General features: G+C 37.2%; 1 protein-coding gene across 8 annotated transcripts in view; it reads right to left on the bottom strand.

Annotated features, from left to right (window-relative positions):
- Positions 1 to 18,633, bottom strand: part of NPAS3 (neuronal PAS domain protein 3) — an 858,324-nt gene that overhangs the window by 587,600 nt on the left and 252,091 nt on the right. For 4 of the 8 annotated variants that reach the window (XM_078448332.2, XM_078448336.2, XM_078448337.2 and 1 more), the window contains 2 exons: positions 6,665 to 6,909; positions 6,503 to 6,553 (listed from right to left, as the gene is read on the bottom strand). In XM_078448332.2, the coding sequence (XP_078304458.2) occupies positions 6,503 to 6,553; positions 6,665 to 6,909 (296 nt within the window). The remainder of the gene's footprint in view (positions 1 to 6,502; positions 6,554 to 6,664; positions 6,910 to 18,633) is intronic. The other 4 variants (XM_078448333.2, XM_078448335.2, XM_078448334.2 and 1 more) reach the window with 1 other exon arrangement.

The raw sequence follows: 18,633 nt of genomic DNA, 5'->3' as shown, positions 1-18,633 counted from the left end.
TAATAGCAATATCAAGATATGACTTGGTACTATATAATTTAATTTAAACACATGGTTGTGGCACCTGGGTGGCTCAGTTGGTTCAGTGTCCAACTCTGGATTTCAGCTCAGGTCATGCTCTCACTCTCATGGGATAGAGCCCCACATGGGGCTCTGTGCTGCCAGGGCAGAGCCTGCTTGGGATTCTGTCTCTCCCTCTCTCTCTGCCTCTCCCCTGCTTATGTGATTTCTCTCCCTCTCTCAAAAACAAATAAACAAAAATTTAAAAATAAAAACTCGGTTAAATACGTACTTTCCTGGGTACTGTAAATGGAGATAAAGACATGTATAAAACCCAGACTGTTCCCTCAAGTAGCTCACAGTCTGCATAGAGAGACAAGGATCATAAGAAAAGGATTATGAATGGATACTAAAGCAAGAGAAGACTGTCACAGTAACCTATTAGGAACAAATGACTACTGTTCTGGGGAAGGAGAGAAGATTTACCTAACAAAGTGACAGGTGAGCTGCGTTTTCAAAGGTGAACAAGAGTTCAGTAAAACGACAAGAAGGAAAAGGGCATTCTGGTTAGATGATAGGATGTACAAAGGCACAAACGTATGGTCTGAGGTATTCGGTACTGCTGGGGAAAAAGATGACGACGGCATATAGAGGGGCAGACCGCCGAATCCCGATGCGGGATGCAGAAGTACACGTACACTCTTTTAGCCACATTTCCAGAGGTGTCTGCCAAAACATCCTGTAAAAGAGGTGTTATGTTTTGGCTCATCCCTCTGACACCTTTGCCATCACCATGACAAGAACCTCTCCCAAGTCTCTGCTGTCCCCTGACAGGGGGCAGACCAGAGCTGAACCCTGAGCACAGGCAGAGCTGTGGCACGAAGTAAACCACCCGGCTAAGCTCAGCCTAAATCTGCCAACCTCCAGAATGAACCACAGCAACAAGAGGAATAAAAGCTTTGTGGCGTGCCACTGTGACATTCGGACTGCTTGTTGCCCTGGCGATGACGGACTAGGATGCCTGAGTATGCACACATTCTCAGTCATCACTCTCACAAAGAGGCTTCTGCGGAATCAGTGTTTGGAGTGGAGGGTAATTCTGGATGCCCAACAGTGCCAGGTGCACTGAAGGTAATGGTGACTGAACTCTGACAGTGGCACATGTGAAGAAACCATCAGTGCTTTTGCATGCTTCATTCTGAAGGTGGACCAGAGTCCCCCTCCGCAGATAGCAAAGCTTCTCCTGAAAGAAATAGGAATCTGCACAAAATTATAGTCTCAGAGACTTCCTCTGCCATCACTAAGCCCTCATTTGTCAGAAAGCCCTTCATGCCCAGTTTCAGAGATGAGAATCCTAGGAAAGCATGGAGATATAAACAATGCCTGTCCTATGATGATGAAAATACAGTAAAAGCTTAGTTCTTAAATGAACTTCCTTCAGAAGTATTCCCTCCACTAGAAAGGAGAGCAGTATGTAATGAAAAAGTTCCCAGAAGCATACCTAAGAAAAGGCAATTATATCACATCATACTGCCATGTACTAGTAAAACCTGGCACTTGCTACCAAAATAAACAAGAGTGAACACTGGCAGCTCAGCTTTTGGTTGGCCCCTTTGGACTGAGGTGACTGAAACTCGAGACTAAAGCAGGGAGATGGGCCCCCAGTCTACTGAAGGTGGTGGAGGCGAGAACAGGAACCACACAAGAAGCAAGTCTCTATCTTGTCTCCTGCTCTCCTACCCCTACTGGAAGCTTCTGTTCAGAACCTAAGGGTTCAGTCTGGGCACTACCATTTTCCTGTGTAATAATAAAGAGCACCACAGGCTGATGTACATGCTATACCCTGATTCTAAGAAATCGCATTTCACATTTTTTTTCAATAATGAGGAATAGGACACTTGCCCCCGAGTATGAATGTCAGTTGGTCGAAGTACACGTGTCCGTACACAGTAAAATGCCTGAACAGGAACTAGAAGACCTTTGGGAGCTGCTTAGACCAAGAAGAACAATCACTCAGTCTTGGATTCTCTACCTTCTATGGAAACAGACAGCATTTTAGAAAAATAGTTCTAAGTTTTGGGAACAACCAGTATTGTAGTAGTTCAGAGTTACTCTGAAGGATGTCACAGACTCAGTGGCTACACATGGCTGTTTCAAACCGAACCCTTAAACATGATTGCAAAAGTAACAGTCTGGTCTCTGGCTAAGGATAGATCACGTATTCCTTAAATAAGGACCTGCAGGCCTCTCCTCTCAGAAATATCCACCACTTAATTCACAGTAAGGGCCCGAAATAGTGAAGAAAATATGAAATATGAAAATTACTATGAAATAGTAATATATGAAATTTAGTATGAAATTTATAGTAAATATGAACTTTACTATAAAAATAGTAAAGTTCTTCCGTAACGTGTTCAGTCAATTTCAATCACCAGTTGTCTTGCAGTATTTTTCAACCATTTCCTTCCGAAAGCTAAAAATGTCTTCTATTTTACATATTTGAGCATTGTCGCCTGTCACACACATACACAAATTGTTGTTTAAAAGCTGCCATGTTCAAATTGAAGTAAGACTTATGCTTACAGTGGTAAATATTCCTGTATTAATAGAGTTGTAGCAGACACACACCGAAAATTGACTGAAGTCTGTGATATTAAAAAGACAGAAAATTTATCTAGTTTTAGCAAATGTCAAATCACCAGCTATTGCTTTTAAGATTAATAAAAGATGTAATGGTTTCTAGATAGCCTCTAAATAGAGATTACTATGAATGGAGAGGTGATTTACCAACAGTCACCACAATGAGATTTCTTTAAAGGTTACAATCATCAGTTATTTAGCTGAAACACTGCTGAGAATGCCTGGTCATTTCTTGAATAATGCATAATGTTCATTGTAGATTTGATCTGTATTATAACAATACAGATATTTCTAAAATCATGGAAAAAACTATCTGTTACCTTCCAATTGCTTAACATATCATTTCCATGAAGTAATTGACTCGGGACATATTACACACTGTCACCTGAGTGTTCTTTCTGCAAGCATAACTTGTAATAATCTATACAGAATGGGCATCACAAAACAAACTCATCAACCTTTATAGACATTTAAGAAAAGATGTGATGAATACAGGGCAGAGTGAAGGACCTTTCTGAAGCAGTAAATTAAAATGATTAAATTTCTATATAGTTGTGTGGGACAAATTTAAATTTAAGCTTTGAAATTTAATTATTAACATGAACAACTCATCACATTAAAAAAAAAAAAAAAAAAGCATTGCCTGCATCGTGTAAGTACTTTTCATATAAATTTCCAAACGCCTTTAGGTTTATTCAAGAGACTGCTTGGAGAAGCACAAAGTCTAATGTCTATCGTTTTATTGTTGGATTATGAACTGCACTTCACATGATGCTGCAGGCTATTTATATAAGCTTGTTTATCCACATGAACTTCTTCAAGGGCACAACACAGAAGACCTTAATAAATTAAAATGAATTTCTTTTGATGTTGTTTCATGAATGTTTGATCAGAATGAGGAACAGGTTTGCATTAAAGAATGAGAGTAGAGCAATAAAGTATACACATACTGTACAGCAGAACCAATTCACAGAAAGTGTCCACTGCATTCCTAGCAACTTTTGAGAGCCAGAGTCAACTGGATAGAGTCACTATGCTTCACACCTTCACTATCATCAGTTTACTGATAGTGGGAGTACACATGTACCGAATTGGATGTTCTGCCATTATCTGGATGGAATTCTCAAAATAATAAAATCTCTTATCTCCTTCCAGACTCTTAAATATCCACCCTAACCTCCCCATTTTTCTCCTTGACATCAGTATGTCCTTTCATAGACTGAAATGCCCACGAGAGCAGAGACCATATTTTATTGTTTTTTATCCATCTTGATCATGAGTAGTTTAGAGTTTGACTGACTGAAGTCCATAAAGTAAAAATGAATGATCAGTCACAGTCAGAAGCTGAGAGAATTCTCACCTGGCATGCTTGATAAAGGGGATGCAAATCAAATAAAATTTCTAGAAACGATATGATGTGATAGAGCACTAGACAGAAAGGTGAAACAATGGAATCTAGCTTAAGATCTGCTAATACTTAACTGTAAACTGTTTCTGTAACATTTCCCTCATCTACATATGAGGGCATGGTTTTACATGAGCTGTAATTTTGCATCTCTACAAGGTCATGATTCCAAAAGTAAGCAAGGGGAGGGTGCCTGGGTGGCTCAGTCAGTTAGGCTCCAACTTCCTCTCAGGTCATGATCTCGTGGTCTGTGAGTTTGTGCCCCATATGGAGTTCTGTGCTGACACCGTGGAGCCTGGAGTCTGCTTCAGATTCTGTGCCTCCCTCTCTCTCTGCCCCTCTCCCACTTGAGCTTGGTCTCTCTCTCTCTCTCTGTCTCAAAAATAAACATTAAAATTTAAAAAAATAAAATAAAATAAAAGTAAGCAAGGTTATCACATTGCAGAATAATGGACAAACCATGGAACCACTTTTTACTTTGGTAACCACCACTACCAAGGCAGCCTATAAACTGCCAGCTCCTTTAAAAAAGAGAAAAATGGAGGTGTGCCTGGATGGCTCAGTTGGTTAAGTAACCAATTCTTCATTTCAGCTCAGGTTATGATCTCACAGCTCCGGAGTTCGAGCTTGACATTGGGCTCTGCGCCAGCAGTGTGAAGCCTGCTTGCGATTCTCTCCCTCTCTCTCTCTCTCTCTCCCTCTCCCTCTCTCTCTCTCTCTCTCTCTCCTCCCATCCCTCCCTCCCCCCCCTTCTCCCACTCAGTAGCTCTCTAGTTCTCTTTCAAAATAAATAAATAAGTGGTAATAAAAAGATAACTGTGCTAAACAACCTCATACAAGTTCAGTCCCTTAATCAGTCCATTTCAAAGCGAAGAATAAGGACGTATTTTGTACATTCTGTGACTTCTACCCTGTTGCACCTACCCTTTCATCTTATATGATTTGGAATAAACATGAAAGCAGTCTAATGAACAAACTCTTATGGATACAGTATATTTACTAAGATTACATTCACATCTTCAGCTTGGGAAAATTTGCCACAACTTTAGCATCTGGAACACAGATTGATATATTACCAAGCTGACATCTACATTTTTAAGAGGAGAAGGGCTGAAAAGGGACAGCATGAATGTGCCTTAGTTTGTCCATACTGTGCTATGTTACACTGACATCCAGCCCTTGACAGCTAACTCTGTTCTATGTTCTCAGCTTCTGAATGCCATTCTTACACTCTAGAGAGATAATCTGTGAACTATGGCTTGTGGGCCAAATCTGGGGGCAGCTGCCTATTTTGTTATGCATGGTTTTATTAGAGCACAGCCACACCCTGCTGTTTACAGATTGTCTATGGCTGAGTTCGTGCTACTGTGGCACAGTTCAGAGCCCCTCAAAGCCTAAGCCTGTATATTTCCTATATAGTCATTACAGAAAATATTTGCCCTGCTCTAGAGGAAAATAGCATCTAGAATTTAAATTCTGATTTTCCTTCTCTCGTAAGCGTAAGAAACATTGCAAGTACCAATGGCAGAGATATAACCAGATTTACACATGCATGGATACACATATGATGACACTTCTAAGCACACAATTGTAAATAGTCATTGCTTTGGATCCTTCATTTTAATCTGTATCCTCTGTATCCTCTAAGAGGTCAGGGCTCCCTATTAGAACCCTTTCAATTCCTATAAAATTCCTACAAAAGCCATGAGCACAGGGACTTCAAAGGTCACTGTCAAGGTGTCATCACTTAACAAAAGAACCTAATTCCTCTCCCAGAGTTGCCCACAATTTTCCCAATTATCCAGCTTATGCCCACCAAGGGTCTAGAGACAAGGTTAGAGCACAAGAAACTAGCAGATCCCTTAAGTCCTAAGCCTTGAATAACACATCGTTTAAGACAGAGAATCAATGGCCAATATCACATATACATCAATAAAGATACGCATGCATATTCACATGCTAAACATGCCATAAATTACTAGAAATTTCACTAACACGTAAGAAATACCTCTCTTGCATATCAGAATGAAGAAGGCCTAAAATCTTTCATTAGTGAGTTTTAAGAGTGACTGCACCAAGGATCGGGAGGACAAACATAGGTTTAGATTTACAAATCTTGGGCATTATGTATGGCAACTTGAAACATTAACATGAATTATTTGTTTTATTAGTCAATAAAGTCATTACTCAAAATGCCTACTACAGTTGGATTCAGCTTCCTTCCTTTCTTTGGTTACTAAAGACAGAAGATATTAGTTCCACCCTTTAACAAATATTCTTGTACTCCACCCATCAGTAATAATTTGCATGAATTAGCATAACACAAATTGAACCCAAGAAGCATTTTAATGTAAGTCATTTCATTCTCCTTTCTCTGAAGCCTTGCATCAAGTGATAGAATATTTAGGCTGACAGACGTTTTGAAAATAAAAAAGAAATAGAAGAGGTTTATTTCACCTTCACATGGTGTCTTTCTCATGCAGAGTTCAGATTTCCACATTTGTATCCCTTTAAAGGATTTGATATGCAGGAAAAGAAGAAAGGATGATGGTAAACATTTCATCTTAGAGACACCTATCGACCACCATATTCCAGAACAAACAGGGGCTTAAAACTTACCTTTTACTGATGTGTTAGGTGGAGGGCCTTCCATTCGCAAGTTCCACGGAGGGTCCCCTTGGTTAGCAAAGTCCCTCATTTTCAGATAGCTAATTGTAAGTCGAATGATGGATGCCTTGTCAAGCTGGCTAGTGATGGCTGCAGGAAGAGGCAACAACTTGGCCAATTCATAGAACTCAAAATTTTCTTTTCCCCGGCGGGAGCGAGCAGCATCTCGGGATTTCTCCTTTCTCAATGCTTGTAAACTGAAATCAAAGGAGTGAAAAAGTGTCATTTAAAACGTGTGGTTCTGACATCAGGTAGAAATTGTTTCCTTTTCATTTCCTTCTTCCCCCAGCAAAAATCTACCAAAATCTTCTTTCAAATCCAAGGGCCATAATAAAATGATTTCTAGACAATGTTCACTAAAACCAAAAATTCTACCTCTGGATTTAAACTTACATGCGGTAATAACAACAAATAAACTTACAGGCAGTAATAACAATAGCTTGCTTGTTAGGTTTTTCCCTTTAATTGGCCATGCATTGAGATACATTCTTTGTTTCTAAGACATAAGATTTACAGGTAATACTTGGTGTTATCAGCTATAAGCAGCAGAAAAGATGAGGCTAGTATTCATATATTTATTCTCAGGCTAATGATTTTGTTCATTTAATTGTTATCACTGTGAGATTTTAAGGCACCAAAAGCACCTTTACTTCAATTATCATCATGGGGAACAAAGGGTAAACATCAACATTTTATTTGTTGATTCTATGAAGTGTGTTTATGTGCCTCTAGCCCTCAATAAGGATCATGATCTTAAGTCAGATAAACATCACACTGAAAATGAAGATTTCAATATACTTATAAATATGTTGATAATTGGTTGATAAGAGAAAACTTTAATTCTTTATGAATGACTGCACATTAGTAGATGGATAGATTCTCTAGGATACTAGAGAATAAAATGCATCGCCTGGAGAAGTCAAACTTTAAGATAATATAAATTTAATGTTGAAAGATAAAGCCCTGTATGGGTTATTAAAATTTATAAACATTATAGACATATTACTTCACAGAAAAGGCAACAGGTGGGATCCAGCATTTTCCTTTAACTATTCATGTGGATTTCTGTTTGAAGTTTGCTCACATTGCTGAGGGCAGAATCTGGCACAACTGAAGTTGTGTTTGAGCATCTGACAGAATTCCACCTGTTCTGAATGGCTCTGTTTTGTGTCTGACAAGAAATAAAATCAAAATAAGACCCTGATGATAAGTAATTGGGCAATATTTACAGTATCAAGGTACTATTAAAATCATTTGTAAGTATCCATTTCATTGAACTCCAAAGGCATTTTAAATCTTTGAACCTAGCTTTCTGGTTTCCCATTATAAAATAACCAGAAAGAGAGAAACAAGCAAGGAAGCAAGACCAGAGCAATCGATCAAAATGAGTTCAGCAGTGTAACTCTGATATCCATTAGTATAATATGGACAAGAACATTTCATATTACATTATAGCGTACCTGATGGTGTTCGTGGTAGAAACACTTTACTCACTGCAGACACTCTGAATATCTTATTGAGTATCTACATAATTTAAGTAATGCCATCACACCCTGATCAAATACTCACTAAGCCAACAACCCCACCAGTTTCACAAATATTCTACATTAGCTAACCAACCTATTTCTCACAACTAGACAAGTTAACGTTACCGTTTTCAGAGTCACGGCAGTCTCAGATGAAAACCTTTGTCCCTTAATGTCTCAGGTGATAACCTCCGGGAGAAACATTGCTAATTCACAAGGGAAAAGCATGGCATGCCACTTGTTTCCCCAAATCATGGCTGGCCTTTACATGATTGTACTAATTGGCAATTTTGGCTTGTTGAAAATTGTGTAAATAAAGTGAGAGATGCCTTACAATCTGATAAAGTGTAAGTATACCCAGGATCTGGGTTGACATCTTAGGGCAAAAGAACCATTCATGCCCCTCCCTTTACGTAATAAAAGCAATCTATCTAACACCACTTAGGTCAGCTGTGCCCAAAGAACTAGGTCTTTTGAGATGTCTTCTCTACCTCTTGTAAAGTGCAGTGGTTCAAGTTCAGCACTTTGCTCTTTTTGTGTTCTTGTAATCAAATAGTACTCCAGAAGGTGGGCTCAACTTACAACTGTTGTTGTTCAGTAAGTGACTATGATGGAGCACTAGAGCAGAGGTTGTAAACTGAAGGGCCCCTGGGGTTAAGGCAGGGAATGTCAATGAGTGAAGAGGCCTGATGGCAACTGTGGGGCAGGAGAGGACAACAGCACAGGCACACACAGTCTCAGTGGACTGCTGCTCTGGAGGAGGGCGCACCTGCTGTCGTCAGATTCCCAGTATTGTTGTTTCTAGAGAACAAAATCTCAATTTTTATATGGCATTTCCAATCTTATGTTATGTTTTAATTTTATGTTAACCAATTAAAGTTTTAAAAAATAATGCAAGCCTAATAAAACCTGTCATTTGGTCAGTAAATGAGGAGGGATACAGTTTACAATTGGATAAGAATTTGGGAGGCCAATTTTGAAAGGCACTTTTACATGGATGTTCTATGTGACTTTCCCTTTATACATGTCACTCAAAGCATCACAAATAGGCTCATCTGTTATCTCATTAACATGACTAATTTTCATACCAGGAATTTCTTTGTTTGACTGAAACAAGTAGAACATGAGGCCATTATCCTGAAATTGCTATTATTGCATAGGCTTAGCAATAGTTTAAGGAAAGAATCTAATTCTATGGGGGTAGGTGGTAAGAAAAAACCAAGATCACAGGGAACAACTCAATGGACTCCAAAGGTAGAAGACAAATGGCTTCTTATTTCCACTCCAGAAAGGGGAATGCATAGACATTAATGCCTTCAGAAACTCTGCCCAAACACTGTCCTCTGATATTTATCTAAAATACCACTGGGCCAAACTTACTTCATGTGTTCCTGACCCACCTTCTTGTTTTTCTCCTCTCCTCCCCTACACATTTTTTTTGTTTTTTTTTTTTTTTTTTTTGTGTGTGTGTGTGTTTTTAATTTTTTTTTTAACTCAAACACTCTGTGTTACCCTACTCAAGTAACTGTCCTGGCCATAATCTTAATAACAAAGGGTTTTTCATTATACAGACCTCACAGTTCAGAAGTCTTTCAGAATGACAGCACTGTATCTATAATAAGTAGTAATTGGCTTTAAGGGCAACAGCAATAAAATGCAGTCAAAGGATTACAAAGGTCATAGAGATGTTGATAGAATAGATTAAGCTAAAGATGTGTAGACAATGACTCAGACTGTAGATTAATCTTATGCCTGCTTTTGGGAAGTACAGCTTAGTTGTAAGCAATTCTCAAATAGAATTAAAGACTACATTAAAACGTAAAATAAACTATGTGTTTGCACATTCTGTTCTAAACCAAAAATTATGGTTGTATTTCTACAATACCAAAGAAAGACAGGAAATCACGAATATAACATTATGATCCTGATCTGTGCCATATAAAAAATGATTAAACTTCAGATCAACAAGAAATGACTCCCAAACTTCCCACTGCTCTGACGTTCTTCCACCTAGTCTTTGGGTAACTTTGGAAAAGGAGACTCTTCCTTGATCCTCAGCAAATCAAAATTTCAGTTCTCTTTGATGACAATCTTATCATCCTCACCAATAATTACCAAAAACCAAACAACAAAATCAGCAATTTCAGAAGATATATATATATACACACGTGTTTTATTTATTTATTTATTTATTTATTTATTTATTTATTTATTTATAAGTAAATCTAGAAGTACTTTGCAAACTGTGTATATATTTGGGGGAAGATAGTAAATGATTTTCAGATTCTCCAAAGGGCTTCTTCACCCAACCAAAAGGATAATACTCTAGTATCTAGAATTTCCTCTTATAAAATTTGTAAAGTTAGACTCTCCACTCTTATTGTCATTGATGTTACCATAATTAACTTTCCTAAACAACACTGTTGGCATAATGCATGTTTCTGCTTAATGCTTGGCAAAAAATTTTCCATGTTTCTGAAGATATACCTTTAACCATAGGTAACAAGCCATCAAAAAATTACTAGTAATGAAGATTTAGAGGACAATGCTTATTGAATGTAATTTTTTTAATCCTCTCATATATTTTAAGTTCCCTGGCAAGTTTTCTGGCAAAAGTCCTGATGAAGGAATTATAAGACCCATCCTAGCCATTCACAAGCATTGTGATTTTCAGTAACAAATCTGAGCCTCAATGTTATTATTTTACAACATGAGGATGGCCAAGAAATCTCCTGGACCAGTGCAGTGGCTCATACGATAGTTTACCATTTACTACCATGGAAACTATGAATCAGTGAACCTCTTAGATAATTCTAGATTTTACGAATTAAGATAGTTTATGAACTCTAAATGGGGCAGAGAGCACTTGAGAGTTTTACAACAAAGAAAAATTTTAAGAAGTTGCAAAGATTAGGAATGCTGACAGTATAGTCAACCCATCTGAAAACTTTCTTGGAAACCACAGAGATTAGGAGTGAGGGTTCTGCTGCCAAGCTGTGGGTATTGGCACCAACTTACAACTACCATGTCGGCAACCTTCACTAGGTGTCTCAGCCTCCTTAGGCCTCAGTTTCCTCCTGTGGAAAATGGATGTGATAATTTTATCTACTTCATAATATTCATGAGAGTAATTGAGCCAATATATGTAAAGTACAAAATGCCTGTCATGTGGTAAACAGTATCTAAGTAACAACTATTAGCATAATAATCATGAAACTTTTTTTTAATCATAAAACTTATCTAGAGGAAAAAAACCCAACTGTTTGAATCCTAGTGCCCCATCTGATTACTATAGTATTTCTCTCTCCATAATTCTTTATAAGTTTATTTGACCAGGCTTCCTTTATACATCTTACAGTGTCTCTAATTCTAAACTGTTGGCTTTTTTCATTTCTCCTCTCGAACTCCATTCTCTATTGTCACTTAGGACCTTCACTTAGTAATTTCCCATGTAGTGACTGTAGAAATCAAACCAATGGGAATAAAACCAAAGGCCTAACTTTTCCTTGATGACAACCCTAAAACTGCCTATTAAACTCCTTTCGTGTTTTCTCAGATCATGATTATCACTTTAAGCTCTGTTTGATGCCTCTCTCAGCATGTCTTCCACACTAGTAAAAAGTAGAGGTTAAATTTAAATGCATGGATTATGGAACCCGAGTACCTGTATTTAAATCTCAGTTCTATAACTTAACTGATTATGTAAACTTGAGCAATTTACTTCATCTTCTGCCTCAGTTTCTTTCATCTGTGAAATGGGGTGATAGTACTATATGCTTCATAAGGTTCTTGTTGAAATTAAACTAAATGGGTTAATTATTGTAAAATACTTAAATGGTACCTGACACACAGTATTACTATATAAGATATATTAAAATAAAACCTAAACTTGGGGCGCCTGGGTGGCTCAGTCGGTTGAGCATCTGACTTCGGCTCAGGTCATGATCTCACAGTTCGTGGGTTCAAGCCCCGCTTCGGGCTCTGTGCTGACAGCTCAGAGCCTGGAGCCTGTTTCAGATTCTGTGTCTCCCTGTCTCTCTGCCCCTCCCCTGTTCGCGCTCTGTCTCTGTCTCAAGAATAAATAAACATTAGAAAAATAAAAAAAAAAAAACTTTAAAATAAAACCTAAACTTGCTTCACACTGATTGTTCTATGCTTTGAGGTCCACAACACTCATTTACAATGTACACACTGTGTCATCAGTATGATTTCTACTCACTGGTTATGACATATCACATTGTATACTTAAAGCAAAATATAACTCCTTTATTGCAAAGATATTGCTTTTTCACTATAGTCTTCCTTATACCTTAGTCTATCGGCTGTATACCACAGGTTTATTTAATGAGTTTTCAAGTAAAATATGTATTTCATTGATGAATGATTCAAGGTTCACAAATCAATGATTTTTTTACTAGAAGAAGTAAGTGAGCATTTTTTTAGTTCACTAAACTAGAAAAAATGGCATTCAATTGCAAGACAAGCAACTATGCTTATATATATAAAAAAAAAAAAAAAAGAATATCCAAACAGTTAAGAGAATGAATTACTCAGGAGAATTCTGAGAACTTCAGTAAAAAAAACTTCAAAATTTCAATGATCCTTATTAGTCAAAACAATTTTATGAGTACTCTGGGAGAAAGGCGATCTTTCAAAATAGCTTTCAAAATCTCACAAATCTAGAAAGCTCTCCTTGATGTCAAACAAAACCCCAAATCCAGGACCATGGAGAGCTCACCCAGATAGCCTGGGTGAGTGGGGAGAAATGTCAAAGTGCCAGCAGCATTTGCTGCTTTAGCTTCCATACTGGGGGCAAGGCCAAATCAAATTCTGCTGGAGACAAAACAAGCAAAAGGTAACAACTGAAAAAAAAAAAAGTAAAAAGTTAAAGAACAGGCACTGCCACTATAACAAAGCCAGTATTATGAAATTGACTCAGTATTTGCAACCTCTCTAAAGCTGCCACGGAACTGGATAAAGATGTCAATTATTTATTGGGCCACTTGTCCATGGCGGAAAAAAAAAAAAAAAAAAACACAGATAACTTTGGACTTGATGACTCATTAAATTAAAAGAGGTAAGTTATCCTTTGTGGCTTATCAAATTTAGCTTTGCAAAATTGATTACTTTGATTTCCTACTTCACAGAAATAGTTATGATGATTATGGAAATAATATAGCTGGAGATCTACAGAGGATAACAAGGAGCAAAGATAATAATTGTCACAGAGGAACAACAAAATTAAGTCAACTTAATCAAATGTTTCTTCCTCTCCTATTCTTCATAGCCAGATTTTTATCATTTCTTTTTATATAATTTATAATTGTATTTGTGGAACAGTTCCTGATATGAACATTATCAATAGATTCACATGATCTCTACATGAAAATCTTCTCTAGGCTTCAATTTTAACACCTTCATGTAAGCTTTTTGAATACAATGACCAGTCTCTATAAAACAACACAGCAGATTTTGGTCTTCGAACAGTAGGCCAAAGGATAGAGTTAGGACCACTTTAAATTTTGCCTTTTTAAAAAGTACTTCTAAGAAGGCAGAAAGGCAGGTTTTTATGGATTTTCCTACTTGTTTTGCTTAGGAGAACCCAGCACTCCAGACTTCTACTATTTATCAATTAATCTGGCATGCAGCCTCAAAAGAAGAAGGTCGACCTGTATTAAAAATGCAGCCATCAAAAATTCATCAAAGGTTTCAGCATTTTAACTCATGAACCTTTGAACACCTGCATACTTGTCAGATCTCTGGTCATAGTTAACAGTGAAATCTATAGTGACTCCAATACCTACTCCTGGCCTGACATGAGCAGAATGAGGAGGATTCCCAGGGAAAAAGTAAAGATTCTATAAACACTGCTTGCCCTTCTTTCATTACTTTCAATAAAACAGCCCAACACACATTGGCATCACATAGAGTTCAAAGTCAATCAAATCAACCTACTGCAAAGAAAAAAAAAATCTTTCAGTATTTTTCCACATCATTGTAAATATTGGCTTTCTTACAAGGCAATATAATTGAGAAATGCATAAACAACTATTATCTAGTAGGATTATGCACTGCATAGCTCACAAATTGGAGTCTTTTAATGTTCTCCAAGAAAAGGTAACAGTTTCAAAAACCTTCCTTTAACGTGTGAAGAAAACAGTATAGTGCATGCTGGAAGTTAAAACTGGAACCTTCAAGTTCAAGGTAAGAACTCTGCTGCTTAACTAATGCACTGCTCATAGCTGTCATCATTAATTTATGTTAGCCTCTGTAAACATCAAGAGTATAATAGGCCAATTTCACAACTAAATATAGATGCACATTTTGCCCTTATATAAATGGCAGATTGCTGCTGTAGATCATTGCTGCAGCAACACGTCAGTAAAGATGCACTGTTTGATGGTCTGATGCTCACACAATATATAAAACCAGTTGTAATGGTTGTTTGGAAGCAAAGTGTAACATAGCAGCAAAATTTCATTTGTTCCACAAACTCAGGATATATTAAGCTTGGCTGACAAAGACTGTTTGATGTGCTAAATCAGTTTGACCTTCATTCTTGCTTTATTTTTCTCATTTAACATGTGAAATGACCATTATTTTTCCCCATGTAAGAAATATGAAATTGACTGCTTTAAAAAAGTGTCAAAAACATCGGCAACTGCTAACATTTGATAAAGTATCAAAGTTAAGATGCATCCTTAAAATTTTTCACTAAGATATATTCTCATTGAATAATCATGACCTATTTTTGACTTGTAATAAAATAGATCAAAAGAGTAATTAGAGCCATTCAACTGAATGCCTTCCCTCATCTTCAGAAAATGCCTTGTGTATGTTTGAACTTAATAATTAAATTAATTGGTTTTAGCCAATGAGCGTTTTTATTCTTAACACTTTAAATAAGAGGATTTAATTCCAGAATGAGTCATTAGAATAGCAATAAAGAAAGCTGAGAGGTCTGCACAATCCTTTTCAACCAATGTTCACCTTGATTCAAATAATCCTTGAATGAACCACAGCAAGACCAAACTATTCATTGTATGCTTTGGTGTCTGCCAAAAACCTCATGAATCAAAGTGTTTTGTTCTTCATTTTCCCCCAGAACTTTAAGCTGTACAACTGGCAGTTCCATAATAATGGAAAAACCGCAGCTTTATCAAGTAATTTCTCTCCACCCAATAAAGAGCACTTTACCTTGGAGCAACTTGTATATTTCACACCTTAAATTTCTATTTACCAAATCAGCTAATCACTTCACAATTGAACTCAGAACAAAAAAAAATTATCAATTAAAGTGGTTGAAACTCCTGCAAATTATCATTTAGGAATGAAGTAATTGCTTTCATCAGGGCAGAAAAGCCCACCAGAACAGAAATGTCACTTTAGATTAGTGTTCTCACTCCTGAAGCTATGGATGACACAGCTGATATAAGACTAAATGCCAAGACCAATCAATTGCTTTTGTGGCTCTGCTCTGAGCTGCTGTAAAAGGGGCCATTTTCTAGGATCTACTCTTCATTATAGTAAATGCTATCTCCTTGGTAACATAATTCCATTTCTCATAAATTCTGTCTGAGAGCATTGTCCTAACAATGGATGTTTGTGGAAAAGAATGCTGTTGGTTTAATGCACAGAATTAAGTGTGAATGGCTGTCAAACTGCTATAGTTTACTAGTTCTTAAACATAAATTGAAGTCTTATACATTAAAAAGAATTCTTGGGGAGAAATGAATGTCCTGAACAAGGGTAAGATATCGTATTTGAAGGCTCTGTGCTGCCGGTTTAGAATTTTGACTATTCTAGTATTTATCTGTCCTGTACATTAAATCGGTCAGCTCACACCAGAGGTGGGTGAACACTTCACTTACTTTCTCAGCAGTGTAGTTTGCAAATGTGAAACCTCAGAAGCAAATATGGACTCATTAGGCAACTGCATGCGATTTGTGAATAGCCACAACTGTGCTAAAAAGAAAAAAAAAAAGTGTTCTTTGAGCTGAGCCCTTCCTGGAAAGCATCCAGATCTTAATTTGTATTGTTCATCCTCCTGAAGTTACAAGAATCTGGATTGCAGGCTCCAATTAAAAGGAAATTGAAGAAGCTAATATAGTGAGAAAGCAGCAATTCCCTGCACTGTTCCCTTCAGGTCCGAAGTTTAGAAAGAGATTCAGCATCACGGGTCTTTGCCCAACATGGGATAAAGGCTTTCTCATCCTGGTGAGCACACATGTGTAACTTCCATTAACAGTAACAGGAGTCGTGAGCACACATTGAGAGGAGAGTGTACTGCTCAATATTTGAAAGGGTCAGAGCATCTCTGCTGAAAGGCAAAGTGGGAGGGAACGGCGGGCACCCTGTGACAGCAGGACATTTTACTGACCATGGAAAGGGCAATTGCTGGAATTGCTACCACTCCAAGGAACTAGTACTGATTTTCATTGTATCAATAGCAGGAAAGTACACATGACGTTTCTTCTTTTTAAGATTATTCAGTACCACCAAAGAACAGCACAATATTTAACGTAATAATAAAAGTGGACTTCTTTGAATGCTTACTCTATTTCAATCACAATCTAAACGTTTGAAATATTATCTCATTTAACTCATGGTTGCCAGTATCAGCAACAAGGGAAAAATGGTTAACAGCAACTGTGGAAGACAGAAAATCTTTGGATACTTTTGAAGCTAAAAACAGGGCTGCTTTCAGCCCCTCTTTGGGGGGCCACCGTATGGGTTTTTTACTTTCTCTCAAACTTGCCACACCCTCCCCCCCCACCCCCACCAAAACCAGGAGAATTTTTGTCTTAGGGATGGCTGTCCGAAGATCTTGGACTTTTGGTGCTACAGCAGGACAATGCTGGGCAAACCAGGACAGCAGGCCACCCTGGAAGATTTACTGCCTCCACCTCACAAATAAAAGATCAAAGCACTGAGAAGGAAAGTAACTTGCCCAAAGCCAGTGAGGGTTGCAGCTGGAATTTGAACCTCGGCAACATGACTCAAGTATGTTCCTCTCACCACTGTATTACACCACTTCTATAGGAATAAAGTCCTCAGGATTCTCCCCCTTCCTATCATTTATATGACAATTAGGTCGCTGATAAAGTTTTACCTAATTTATAAACACCTATATAAATCCCATAGTTGTTATGAAAACATTAATTTCTTAATGAAATGTCCAAAAAAAGCCCTGTCTTTCAAGCTTATAAACACTGCAATTTGAAGTAGATTTGCTGTTAATTGCTATACATCCCAAACTAAATTGCTTTGGAATTCAAATTCAAATGACCTTTTCTAGAGGGAAAATTCACTTTTTCCTTTAATTTTCTTTAAGTGTGATTTCAAACACTTTTGAAAGCACAACTAAGTGGGAGAAAGCTTTTGAAAACTATCAAGCTTGAGAAGATAAACTTGGAAAGGAGAAAGCATGCTTTGACAAGTTTGAAGATCTTGAAGTATGAAAAATGAAAGTTATGGTCATGTGAACACTGAAAACAGCACATGCTTTTACTTGACATCAATGAACACACCATTACACTGTAACTGCCTGCATTCCTTTGTGAAATAGAGATAATTAAGTAAAATGGTCACCCTTTCTTTGCACACTACAACTGAGAAAACAGGTCTTAAAAAGACTATATACTCTATCCCCTACCTATCGGTTTAAGACATTATTTTTATTTAATCTTCTATCAAGATTCCCAAAAGCACAGCATATGGTTGCCAGGGATGTGAATTGTTCCAATTTCTAGAGAACACTTTGGCAAATACATATCCAAAGGATTAGAAATTTGTCTTTTTTTAGCTAAAGCTAAAGATGTGAACAAATAAACTGCTAAGAGAATACTCACTGCCTCTTTGATAAATAAACTTCAGAAAAAAACTATGGAATATTCATGATCTTGAACACAGATGTTGAAAAAAATCTTCAATGGCTTGGAAATTTTTTTTACAATATATTAAGCAATAAAAGGCACCAAGTATAGTGGGATCAAATCACCACAGCTACGTATCTCTATCAATATATAGGTCTATATATAGGTCGATATATAGATAAAATATATCCACGTCTACCAAAGTATTTCTACATGGTAGAAATTATTTCTGTGGTATTTCTACATGGTAGAAATTATTTCATGGTAGTATTATTTCTACATGGTAGAAATTCCTTATGGAGGGGGTGGAGAGAACTGTAATTTTTTAAGTGTCTTCAATAAACATGTATTTTTATGTAGAATTTATGTTTTGAAAAAAAGCAACATATGAAGAAAAAGCCCACAGCTAATATCATCCTCAATGGGGAAAAACTGAGAGCTTTCCCCCTGAGATCAGGAACACGACAGGGATGTCCACTCTCACCGCTGTTGTTTAACATAGTGTTGGAAGTTCTAGCAT

Source organism: Panthera onca, chromosome B3, assembly GCF_046562875.1.
Source record: "Panthera onca isolate mPanOnc1 chromosome B3, mPanOnc1 haplotype 2, whole genome shotgun sequence".
Lineage (NCBI taxonomy): Eukaryota > Metazoa > Chordata > Mammalia > Carnivora > Felidae > Panthera > Panthera onca.
Note: the sequence above shows the minus strand (reverse complement) of the source record. Positions and strands in the feature narration are given on the sequence as shown.